This window comes from Chanodichthys erythropterus, chromosome 20, assembly GCF_024489055.1.
Source record: "Chanodichthys erythropterus isolate Z2021 chromosome 20, ASM2448905v1, whole genome shotgun sequence".
Lineage (NCBI taxonomy): Eukaryota > Metazoa > Chordata > Actinopteri > Cypriniformes > Xenocyprididae > Chanodichthys > Chanodichthys erythropterus.
The window spans coordinates 20,806,114-20,819,846 of NC_090240.1; the positions used below are offsets into that span (position 1 = coordinate 20,806,114).

Sequence of the window (13,733 nt, forward strand, 5' to 3'; positions counted from 1 at the left end):
TGCACTGATTTACACTCGGCGCCGCCCCCTTAAACCATGTGCTCCCTGCCACACCAGCTGTCGACTATATTACAGCGCATTTACAAAGTACACACAGCTAATATAACCCTCAAATGGATCTTTACAAGATGTTCGTCATGCATGCTACATGCATGCTTCGAATTATGTGAGTAAAGTATTTATTTGGATGTTAAAGTTTTATTTGGAGGCTGTCCTCCGTGGCAAATGGCTAATGCTACACTGTTGGAGAGATTTATAAAGAATGAAGTTGTGTTTATGAATTATACAGACTGCAAGTGTTTAAAAAATAAAAATAGCGACGGCTCTTGTCTCCGTAAATATAGTAAGAAACGATGGTAACTTTAACCACATTTAACAGTACATTAACAACATGCTAACGAAACTTTTAGAAAGACAATTTACAAATATCACTAAAAATATCATGATATCATGGATCATGTCAGTTATTATTGCTTCATCTGCTATTTTTCGCTGTTGTTCTTGCTTGCCTAGTCTGATGATTCGGCTGTGTGCAGCTCCAGACATTAACTGGCTGCCCTTGTCTAATCCCTTTTATAATGTTGGGAACATGGGCTGGCATATGCAAATATTGGGGGCGTACACCCCGACTGTTACGTAACAGTCAGTGTTATGTTGAGATTCGCCTGTTCTTCGGAGGTCGTTTAAACAAATGAGATTTATATAAGGAGGAGGAAACAATTGGGTTTGAGACTCAATGTATGTCTTTTCCATGTACTGAACTCTTGTTATTTAACTATGTCAAGGTAAATTCAATGTTTGAATCAAGGGCACCTTTAACGTTTTTTTCCTGTGAAAAAAGCCTTAAAATAGCTTGAATGTAACTCTACACCCTTGCCTCATTTAATATACGCTGATCAATGCATATGCAAAGTTAGCCCCGCCTCCACTCGCTCACGCCAGCTCAGAGGTCCACTCGGTCAACTTACTGAGGTAAACGCTGCACATTGGTATCGCTCTTTACAACACCGGACACATAACAGTAATTAATATGATTAGCTTTTTGCTTGACTGTGTTGTCAAACAGCTAATAACAACTCTGAACGTCAGTGGAGAAAGGCCCATCATAGTTCATCATAACACCGTAATCTACATCATACACCCGCCATATTGCTAAATCTACACGATTTGTCATATCAACAGTAAAATATACTGGGATAACCTGGCTTCTCTCAAGACTCCCCTGCTAGTTCACTGTTAATGATATGCTAAAGCCCGACGGCACATTGACGTGATTGGTTACAAGAGGCGTTTCTCAATGTCAAGGAAGGATCCACGGAAGCCAGAATTTCGAGGATGCTACGTCATCGACATCCGTCGAAGGACTGTTCCAATGTCGAGGATCCTCAGAATTTCAAACAAGGAGTCCTTCGTGCGAAAAATATCCCATATACAGGAAAGGATGCATATGTGTAGTCTTCGCGCTCTTCACGCTCTAAAATCACCCACAATCCTATGCGCGCAGCTCTTGTTCCAAAAAAAAACAAAAAAAACAAAGGCGGACGTTAGCGGGCAATATGCTTTCAAATGTAAGTATATTTACGTTACCAAACATTGTTATAACAGTAGTAAATATGTCAGATAAATAAAGTTTAACATTTAAATGCCAGTACAAATTACTACCGTATTGATATTATAAATTATACAAATACAAATTACGTTATTGATGGCTAACTGAACCGGAACGTCGTTTAACAATTGTTAGCTTGGTTGCCGTCACTGGCATTTCTTTTACCTTTTCACTGACGTAATGACGCAATGACGTGCACTTGCTAGTCTGTTCCATTTACGTGTTCTCCGAATGCTAAAGAGGAGCCTCGCCTAGCCTCTGAAGGAAGTGACTTGGAAGGACCAGTCCTGCCAAGGAAGTATCTTTGACATTGAGAAACGCGTAAGGTAACAAGTTACAAGTTTGTGATGTCACAGACACCAGCAATTTCAAACCGCGGGTTTGGGACTTTTTTTTTTTAACTCCAGTTTTAAGGAGAAAATACTCAACAATAGCGTTGCCATATGAATTTGCACATGGTTTGTCTTAAAGCATATTAAAACACCACACAGACATATAAACAACATTAAAAACTTGATTTTCACCACAGGGGGACTTAAAATGTATAATTACACCGTAACAAGGACACCTTAAAATAAAGTGTAACCTTTTTTGTGCTTCACACATTGTTACGCTATTGACAATAGACACTGGGCCTTTTTCTCCATGATATTTTCCTAATGAGACTGCACCTTTATATTACTTTTTTGTGATTTTATTTCAAATATCAAAGCAAAAACTAACAGGAAGTGACTTCTGCTTTTAAGTCATTATGATTTTGTTTTTAGCCAAATTACCCGTTGTTGCTTAAAGTATAGATAATATGTGTACCCAACTAAAACTCTTGTGTTTTGCAGATTGAAGCGCAACTTAGCATGTTGCCGACTTCCAGCAGTATAGAGCGCGAGTGTCCTGTAGTGCGTGATACCATCTGTCCATCAGCGGATTCCCCTTTGAGTGTAGGATACCCAGTGGTGTTCCAGAGGTCTGGACCCACATTAGCACGACATCAAACAGGCTCCCTCCTACACATGCAGCACTGCGTGTGCTCCTGCTTATCTTATCTGAGACGGAAGGAGGAAGTCACCCCTCCGGTCCATCCCTGTAGAATTAGGCTTGACCTTTCTCATGCAAAGCTGAGAGAACTTGGAGAGGTTTTCTGCCCTGGCGACTACGATTGTGTCCAGGGATACTGCTTTAATGGGGCACCTGCTGTGCTATTGTTAAAAATAAAGATAGGTATGACTGGCATCGCCTGCTATCTTTAATAGGTGTTCTAATTCCACTGTATGACAGGACTGTAGTGATGAAAGTTATGTTTATGGGGTTAAAAGCCTTTCTTTACTTTTATTTGTAGCACATCTAACACAAAGTTGCTGCATTTTTTTTAAATGCAAGGTTCCCAACCCCCTTGAGGTCCATGATGATGAAACAAAACAGTTGAGATTCAATTGCAATTAAAATGATAAAAATTATTTATATAAATTCATATATACAGCTCTGGAAAAAATTAAAAGACCACTTAACATTGATTTCTGAACTTGGAGTGGTCTCTTAATTTTTTCCAGAGCTTTATATGAATTGTCTGTCTTGTGAAGTATTCACATAAGCACAGTCTTAAATGAGTTAAAATGACTTAACTGAATGTGAAGAGGTGAAAATAGGATGTGTGTCAGGTTTTAAAGTGACAGCAGCCTAATAAACCTGCAGCTCTCTGTCATTTAATGTTAATCTAAGAACATAAAATAAAAAAATAAAGCAAACTTAAAATTAATGATGTTAAAGATTATAGATTATATATAATATATACACACACACACACACACACACACACACACACACACACACACACACATATATAGAATCTTTCATTGCAATTTATTAATTGCATATAACTGCAATTAAAATGATTATATATAATCATATATATGGGACCCAGGAATAGACTTCTGTCCTCTGTAGTGGACATTATATTTTAGTGATTTTCTCTGACATCATACATGTCACAGTTTTAAGTCTGGATGTCCTGTAAAGAGCACATTCAGGGCTTTGCAGAGATACCAGATTTTTAGAGGTTTCGCCATTACAACAACAACTTCTTGGTCTTTAATTATGACTGAAAATGAAAATTAGCACTCTTATGAAAATATGATAATATTTTGTGATTAAATTTAACATTTATTTAAAACGAATTAATTTTCAAATTGTTTATTATAAATCAACATCTCAGGAAAATGTTATGGGGTTTCAAATCAAAATATGACTTTCTGTTATGAAACAGAACATTGATTTCATACATGTCCACTGTAGAGGACACCAGGACTTAAATCATGTTTATCAGGCATTTTAGGAGACACAACAAGTGAATAGGGAAAGAAATTATGTCAATATTCCTATTAATTATTAGATATTATTATGAAAATGTTGCCAATTATTGCTCCCATTATTACACTTCTTTTTTCATTGCATGTTGCTCCAAGAATACATTAATATGCAAATTAAATACAGTGTAGATACATTGTATTGAATGGGAAAACCGATGTATGGCCATTTTACCCTCATACTGCATAAAGTAAAATGGTATATCAATTAATTCCATTATATGTTTCATAACTTAGTTGAGAATCATCTTTATACATAGTTTGGTTAAAAACAATATTGAAGCCTAAAAATTGATTGGTGATTAAAAAAAAAATCCCATTGTTTTTGCCTATAAATGTCATTTCATGTCATTTTATTTTTTAAACAACTTAGTCCTGGTGTCCACTACAGAGGACATATCATAATATATGAATAAAATATAATTTTTAAAAAATTTTATTTTTTCATTTGTTTCTTATGCTCTAAACAATATAATGACGTGAAAAAAATGCTAAATTCAAAAAAAAAAAAAAAATGAAAAGAAACACTGTTTACAAGGTTACATGGGTCAAAAAAAAAAATTTAATATAAATGAAATAAAATAAAATATATATATATATATATATATATATATATATATATATATATATATATATATATATATATATATATATATATATATATATATATATATATATATATAAAATATATATTAAATATTTTATTTTATTTCATTTATATTAAATTAATTTTTTTTTTTGACCCATGTAACCTTGTAAACAGTGTTTCTAGATTTTCAGGTAGGTCTAACAGGTAAATATACAGAAATTGAAAAGTCAAAAACTGCACAGTATTTACCTCATAAATAATAAAATTAATATAGAGTAATCCTTATTAAACCTACAAACTTACAATGAAAACAGATTAATCCTTATTAAAGCTATAAGTACACTAAAGCTGCAAAAGTCATTCAGTCAAGAGCAGTGAGTGATTTTCTCTTTTTTTTAATCAAATAAATCAAGTACACATACAGTATCAGAACATTTATGAGTGGTGTTGACATTTTTTTGTTTGTTTGTTTTTAGCGATTTTTTTAATGCTCTTTAAGCTACAGATAGCAAAATACAATCCAGGTTGTTACTTGTGGTGAGGTGTCCCTATTGCAATTCCTCCTTGAGCACCCCGGGCTGTGAGCGCAGGCTGTGCGCAGTGAACCTCCTGGGGCAGGAAGGGCTAACAACCCTTGCATTGATCCAAGGAGACACTCAGCCCTCTAACCTGCTGAGTGCTCAGTTCAGGAGAACAATGGAGTTCAGCACACATCAATACAGCAGCAGCCTATTGAGCGCACTCCGTTTAGTAAAGCCGAATGATGAGGTTGAGGCTCCTGAGTCTCTGCAATAGCGGGGCAGACACCTTAAACGTCTATATGAACCCCTTTCTTTCCATCACTGTGGGGAGACAGACACCAGCCTCCCTGTGTTCCCTACTCCAGCTTTCTAACATCTTACCCTGTTACTATGAGTCATGTTGGGCCAAAGTGAGTTTCACCTACCACTCTAAAGAGTGGGAGATTGGGATGGAGAAGGCTTTCTGGGCAGGAATGCACTGCTTGTCCCATAAGACACTAAATGATGTACAAGTGCATTTATTACAGCAGCCCCTATAAATCTGAGCCTGGCCTGAACTCCGGGGAGAGGTTAATGGATTACAAAGGGATGCGGTATCGAACCTTTGAGAAGTTTATACACCACATCAATATGTGCAAGGCTATTGATCATTTAGACCTTGACAGACAAATTAAATTCATAAACTTGATAATGCACTGGAATATTTGTATTGCTTACTACAGTGGAATAGGGCCCTTTTTTACATTTTTTAAACACTGCTGCCTTAAGACCAAGGTTTATCGACTGAAAACGCCAAGAAAAATGCTGATATAATGGGAAATTTAGAGTAAGATTAAGTCCTTAGTAAATACTGCGCAAACTTTATCCACATTTTATTTTAGGTTGCTGAACATCTTAGGTTACTTATGCAAATTATATATAAAAATATGTAAATAATTTACATTTAATAATTTGTACTTATATAAATTGAAAAACATAACTTAAATTATTTTCATTTATTTTTTTGGGGCTTTTGGCCTATGTTGGATCAGGAAGGCAACTGTTCCAACACAGGCGAAAAGCCAACAAACAAACATATACAAATCATTTACATTAAAGAATTAGTTTACATTAAAATGAAAATTACCCCATGATTTACTCACCCTCAAGCCATCCTAGGTGCATATGACTTTCTTCTTTCAGACGAACACAATCAGAGTTATATTAATAATCACCCTGATGCTCCTAAGCTTTATAATGGCAGTGCATGGACACCACCTGTTTGAAACTCATTTGTGTATGAAAAATATCCATATTTAACAAGTTATAAAGTAAAATATCTAGCTTCCAGCAGACCGCCTTCCGTAAACAACTTAAAATGAAAGTGTAAAACCTCTCGTAGTTAAAAACGCTTACGCTATGTCCTACTCCTTCCATAGTCAACTTATGAAACAAGCCTAACTGACGCGACGTCAGTTACGTTTTTTTGTTGAATAGGGAAGGCGGTCTGCCAGAAGCTAGATATTTTACTTTATAACTTGTTAAATATGGATATTTTTCTTACACAAACGCATCGCTTCACTTCAGAAGGCCTTTATTAACCCCCTGGAGCCGTGTGGAGTACGTTATGGATGGATGGTTGGATGGTTGGATGGATGGATGGATGGATGGATGGATGGATGGATGGATGGATGGATGGATGGATGGATGGATGGATGGATGGACTTTTTTGAGTTTCAAACAGGTGGTTTCCATTCACTGCCATTATAAAGCATTATAAAGCATAAGGGTGATTATTAATATAACTCCAACTGTATTCGTCTGAAAGAAGAAAGTCATATACACCTAGGATGGCTTGAGGGTGAGTAAATCATGGGGTAATTTTCATTTTAAAGTGAACTAACCCTTTAAAGAATATTTCATTAATGGATATTTGATACTTTCTTATTTTTACAGTAAACATTTTATGTTGTCTTTTGTTGTCACAATGAAACCTTGAAAGCAAAGTTATATTTATTCCTGATCAAATGAAAAATCAATAGTAGAAACAAGGATATTTGTGTTAAATCATATTTATTACAATTACGTACATTCATCTTTTCATACCAGAATAATTTCTCTGTGACAATTACCAGCAGGGTGTCAACATCAATATACAGCAACACTGTGCAGTTCAAACAAACTCTAACAGACCTTTGACTTAAGCTTACTTATAAAACCGATCCAACACACACACACGCACACACACACACACACACACACACACACACACACACACACACACACACACACACACACACACACACACACACACACACACACACACACACACTCTCAACTCACATAAATGAGAACAAATGCTTAAATCCCTAATCTGAATTGCTGAAACTGAGCAGCAGGATGTAGATTCCTAACAAAACGGTCATAAAAACAGTTGGAGATGAGAATGTCATCTTAAAAGAGGCACTGAACCTGTGGCTTATATGATGATTAATTCAGTAGCCCTCACAGCGGCTTTACAATGATTAGCTAAAATTTGCAAACTATGTTGTTTGAAGGCCTCTGCCGCCACACTACCAGAAACAACCTGCCAGTAGCAGGAACTCCTGAATGTGGTTTTAAGCAGAATTGGTACATGCACACACACTCGCACTAAAGCTCTGTCTCATTCTGAAGCAGACGGTCTTCCTTCCTTTCACTTAAACAGCCAACTATCTGGAATTCTGCAATGCCACTTCTGACACCAACACAATGCGTTTTACCTTCAAGATCAAATGGACTTAAAGAATTATTCACCCAAAAAATAACATTTATTATCCCTCTCATGTCATTCCTAACAGCCTTTCTTCTGAGGAATGAAAATGTTATATTTTGTAGAGTCTTTATGCAACTTTTTCCAGTGTTCAGTCACCACAGCTGTTAAGCTCCAATATAAGATGCAGATTTGAATGATTCGTTCACGAATCTGACTGATAAAGAAATGACGTGAGAGTGAGTAATTTACAGATTTTTGTATTTTTTACTTTTTGGCTGAACTATTCCTCTAACATTCACTTCACAGTTGGATTTTTAGCTCAAAGAAAAAAAAAAGAAAAAAAAAAGTCACTGCATAACAATTGAACACACGTGGGTTTCTCTTGCCATGGTATCATATGAATATATACTATTCTTGTGTGGGTTAGTGTTAAGTCAGCCCTAGTCTAGGAAGTAAGAAAACATACACACATGGCCAGACAAGCTGAGCTCTTTCATTGTGCCTTCGCATTGTGCCGCCACAGACCCACAATTCACCTGGTTGCGCTGTAATCCGGTTACTCTGAAGGTCATTTGTTAAAAGTGAAAATGTCACAATGGATTCTCACTCCAGGATCTCTCTGGCTTTGTTTCTCATCAGCTGGTGAGTGAGTAATTTCATTAGTTAAATATTCATACGTTACTCTCCGTTTGCATCACAGGGGAATTTTTTTTTTTTTTTTATCCTCTCAGGACTTTCTGAGAGAAAAGCCCCCAAAGAGAAAAGCACAACTGTCAGCACCTCCGCTGAAGCATCCATTGTTTTACACAGTTTAATTACAAAACCCCAGCACCGTTTCATGTTAAGATTATTCACTGCAGGAGGCCTATATAATTTGGACTGGAGGGTTTGTCATGTAATATAATACAATATAACAGCCTTTCAGTATTAGATTTCCGATTTTAGCCTCCTTGACATTTCAAGCCGCATGAACTAATACATCTGTTATTTGTCGATCATTTGATTATTAACATACTTCATAAACCAAATCAGCTACCCTGCTGGAGACTGGAGAGATACGACCGAGACAAACACATTTCTCTTTCGCCTCATTGTCTGTGTTCTCATACATGTTTCCCTCCCTCTCTTTCTTTCTTCCACACAAATCTCAAAGCCTCTGATCACAAAACACAAGGCCGCTTTGTTACACAGTCTGCCGTAGCAGGGCGTACTACACAATCTCATACATTTGAAGGAGAGTTTCTTTACTACGACAGAGTACAAGCAATGTAAGCAGATCCAACAGTGTTGGGACTGTGTGAACTAGTCTTTACTGCTGAACTGAACACAAATCCAACGGCATCAGATCAAAACCTACTGATTCTTTGGTGCCTCTAATTTGTTGCTATAGTCCCTCTACACCACAATTGCTCACGTTTGTATTGACTTGAAGTGCTATGGTACACTTAAATGGGTTTTTTTGGAGCACGACTGCCTCTATTAAAAAAAAAAAGCTAGCTAGCATTTAGGGGAAATGTATGAACTGACTGATTGCAAAAGAAAAGTCATAATTCTCTCATTGTCTATCCAGAAATGTCTGTTGCTGTGCTTGTTCAGGCATGCAGAAGGTTTGTGCCGACAGTCTGGTTTGCACGTTGAAAGTTTGCATGTTGAAAAGTCAAAAGGGTAAAGAGCTGCAGTGAAAGGAGCATAATCCACCTCGTACAGTGTTAAATGATGCTCACGGTAGCCGTTTTACTGCAACCAGGGTGTGATATCAGAACTTAAATTAACTCTCAGGAAACCTGGGAAAAGGCGATCGGACGGATGAAGTCTGGTTGCGGGGTTACTCTCTAATCAACCTCGCTCTCGTTACTCGCCCCCTCTGGACGCCGCAGTTTCTCCACCTGCTCGTTTATCTGTCCATCACCTCCTCTCCTGTCCTCTGTCTGCACGCTCAGGTGGTCTTCCTCATCCGCACGGGTCACGTCGTCATCCTCGTCTTCTTCCTCGTCATCCTCTTTCTTTTCCTCCTCCCCCTGAACTTCCATACGGACCTGATCTTTCAGGTCCAGAGGGAGAATGGAGCCCAGGCCGACATCTCCGTTCAGGCAGTGTGAACCAGACGGAGTGGCCTGGGAGCTGTTGCCCTCTTTGATGGGGGAGGAGTTGGCCGATTCGTTGCTAACAGGCGAGATATCGCTGCTGCTGTTGGTGTGGTTGACCGAGGACGGGTTGGACAGTGACCCAGGTTTGAGAGGAATTTGCCAGGAAGGGATTTTGGGAACGGAGGGTGAAGCGGGGAACTGTCTCCTGAGAAGAAAGAGGACGTGAATAGAAAATTACAAGAGTTTTCTTCAAACCGTTTGCTGAAATCTCTCACAACAAGAGTGCATTTTGTGCCTCGGGCTTGATTCTGACTAAAATATGCACAAGCGAGTCCAGCTATTGTGCTTTGGAAACACAAGCAGATTTGTCAGTATGGAAGTACGTGAGAGATTATGTCCATATGTATGTCACACCTGGCATCTGATTCAAAACAAAGCATGTCTTCACAACAAAAGTAAAATGAATTCAAAAGCGACATCAGATATGTACTGTCAGGGTGGTTTCGTTTGAATATGAGGCAACAAGTTGAGCAGATGGTGAGCAAGGATCTCACATCTTGAGAAGGACAACCAGATGAAACATTCAGACACTGGAAGAAAAAGGTAATTATAGCTTAAAATGTTTAATGAGAGCGAAACAACAGACAAATGAAAGCTTTTATCTGTGTGAATTTCAGATGTATGAGATTACTTGGATCTTAATTTGCATGATACATACATAATCAAGTAAACATTAATGAAAGTGAGGGAAGATCCATCTTAGGGCACTGAGGGAACCTGTTGGATGCATCAGGCCTCATTAACCAGTAATGAGCCGGTTCCAGCTACATGCCCCGGTGAAGAGAATGATATGACACATACAGATCAAACCACTTCAGACACATTTATCTTCCGAACCGTCCTAAGGAATACAAATATCAGCTGCCCTGAGTGAGTAACAACACGCTCCACTTATTTACAGTGGCATGAAAAAGTATGTGAACCCCTTGCAGAATCTGTGAAAATGAGAATTATTTTAATAAAATAAGAGGGATAATAAAAAATGCATGTTATTTTTTGTTTAGTATTGTCCTGAGTAAGATATGTCCTGATGCTCCAGAAGGAAACATGATGCATTACGAGCCGAGGGGTGAAAACTTTTGAATTCAAATATCAAGGTAAATTGTACTAAATTTTTCTGCCGGGAGACATGCAAGTATCTTCTGTTGCTTCCGAAGGGCAGTACTAAATGAAAAGCAATGATATTTAAACAAAATAACACAAATTGTGACATTATCCTGTTCAAAAGTTTTCACCCCTCGGCTCTTAATGCATCGTGTTTCCTTCTGGTGCATCAGTGAATGTTTGAACCTTTTTTTAATAGCTGAGTTTGAGTCCCTCAATTGTCCTCAGTGTGAAAACACAGATCTCAAAATCCCACAGTCACTGCTGGAAAGGGTTCAAATATGCAAAAATGCTTGAAAACTGATGAATCTGCAGGACCTGGAGAATTTTCCGAAGAACAGAGCTCAGTTTAACTGCTCAGAACAAACAAGAGACTCATGAACAACCATCACAAAACATAAAAACAGTCGTGGATCATCAGGTAACCACACACAGTATTAAGAATCAATAGTTCACATACTTATGAATGGGGTTATTTTAATAAATTCAGCTATTGTTTTGTCTTGTGAACTAAATGCAAATATCTTTTATGCAAAATATCTTACTCAGGACAGTACTAAACAAAAAATAACATGCATTTTTTATTTTATTAAAATAATTCTCATTTTCACAGATTCTGCAAGGGGTTCACATACTCTTTCATGCCACTGTACATAGTGATAATACAAAACTTGCATGTTGGAAGATCTACTAGAGGCCTGTTTCAGGCTGTTTTGAGCACTCTGTAAAATAAAAATATACAGCAGATGAACAGCTTTTGGATGGCAGACCTTAGTGTAGATGCCACATTTAAGTGACTTGAAAATAGGTCCATGTAATTTTCACTTTTTTTGTGTGGAATTTGTGGAGACATTTTAATGCTACATCAGCTTGAAAATTTACACCCACATATACAACATTTTGAATTAACGTCCCTTCACAGTCTCATTATCACCCCTGTCAAATCAAATATAGCGTCTATTATGACTAAGGTCTATTGTTATTGCTGATTAATCATGGAAAACAGTTACCTGCTGAGAAGAAGCCCCTTAAGAGACACAATCTCAGCCTTGAGTTCACTGATGCTCTGAGACTCCAGCATGCGGTTGGTGGCAGATGAGGCCTGAAGAGAGAAAATTACAAATAAATGATCATCATTTTTGTTTTGAAAACAAATTTAAAAACACTTATTATTTACTACTATGGGCTTCCTACACTTGAAACCAAGTGTTATTCTTAACCCACTTACACACAATCCTAGTTAGCTTTTAAAATGCTACCTAACCCAGGGTTAAAAACTGACTTTTACTCATGGTTTAAAAAGATGTTAACCCTCCACTGTCTTTAAAGGTGAAGATATTCCCTAGAATATGAAACTTCTGGACTTATTTACCAAAACCTATTATATTATTATGCAGCATATGCAAAAATGTCAGATATCTGTTGAAGTGTGACTTTTTTCTAATTTGATTTGTCCGAGTCACTCAATGAACAAAATAATCTGATGCATTCAAACGGTCAATATGAGACAATTAAAGTCCTCAAAGTCATGATATCAAACCACAACTGCACTGACGAATCCCAACTACTGTATCTTCTCCACCCATAAGGTCAGGATCTTTCAGAAAAAGGCTAAGGGAATTAATCATGCCATTTTTACATATTTTTCCATATTGCAGACTGCTGATTTGAGCAGGACAGAGGTGTTTGATAAGAGGTCTCTGGCGCAACAATGGAAGTATTCATCAAGTCAGAGAGGTTTTTATTAAAAGAAGCCTTATCACTAACTGCTTGCCACGGGATGAATTGCTGAAGGGAGTGATGGCCAATTGAAGTGGCCAGCAAACATTTGAATAGCAAATGAATTCAAGGGAAAAAAAGCCCTAAAAAAATCCATCCATCATTTTTTTTTTTCTCCAAATAGACAGGTGGTTGGTATTGTCAATTTATGAATTGAAATCCTCTTTACACCTATGCATTTCTATTCCAATTCTCCAAACGTTCTGACAGATTAACCCAGGCCCTGTTCGCAAGCAAACCCCGTTGCTGTACGGCTACATGGAGCAACTGACTCTTTGAACCGTCCACAAACAAATAGCCCTCATTTACCCCACAATCCCATTCCAGTTCTTCTGCCTGCCGAGGGGTGGGGGGGGGGGGGGGTGGGGGAGGAAAGCAGGAAGTGGAAGTGGAAAAAAGGACTGGGGGGAAAAGGAAAATAAAAGTGTAATTAAGAACGTCAGAGTCACCGGGGGCGGCTAGTTAGAAAGCAGAGACCCCCTATCGAGAGGAGAGGGATAACTCGGACTCTTCCACATGTAATTAAATCTAAAGTAAATTAATTGAATCACATCTGAAAAGGATCAGACTCATTTACAGCGAGGGCTGTGGAGGGACGGCGGTTTTGTCTCCTTTCTGCTCCTAAAGCCCTCAGATAAGTGTGGCATTTTCGAAGAGGCCACATCTGATCCGAGCCGAGCGCATTAGGCCTGGTGAAGACACTCTCATTACAGGCCTCACCTCATTATGGCCATCTTAATCCCACACTCCCCACGGCACCTGGTATAATAAGGCTGGAATGTACCTCTTGCTCATTTTACCTTTGTAACAGGAAAAAAAAAATTAATTGCTTCGGAGGCTTAGCTTACACTTCTCGGACATAAAATCTAAATAATATTTTAACAGAGGCT

At 37.8% G+C, this 13,733-nt stretch overlaps 1 protein-coding gene across 1 annotated transcript in view; it reads right to left on the reverse strand.

The window, feature by feature from the left end:
• Window positions 1–6,923: 6,923 nt before the first annotated feature.
• pex14 (peroxisomal biogenesis factor 14) overlaps window positions 6,924–13,733 on the reverse strand; it is an 89,512-nt gene continuing 82,702 nt past the window's right edge. Inside the window, exons 8-9 of the mRNA XM_067370900.1 lie at window positions 12,075–12,166; window positions 6,924–10,105 (exon numbers count right to left, since the gene is read on the reverse strand). Coding sequence (XP_067227001.1) covers window positions 9,646–10,105; window positions 12,075–12,166 — 552 coding nt within the window. The 3' untranslated portion in view covers window positions 6,924–9,645. The remainder of the gene's footprint in view (window positions 10,106–12,074; window positions 12,167–13,733) is intronic.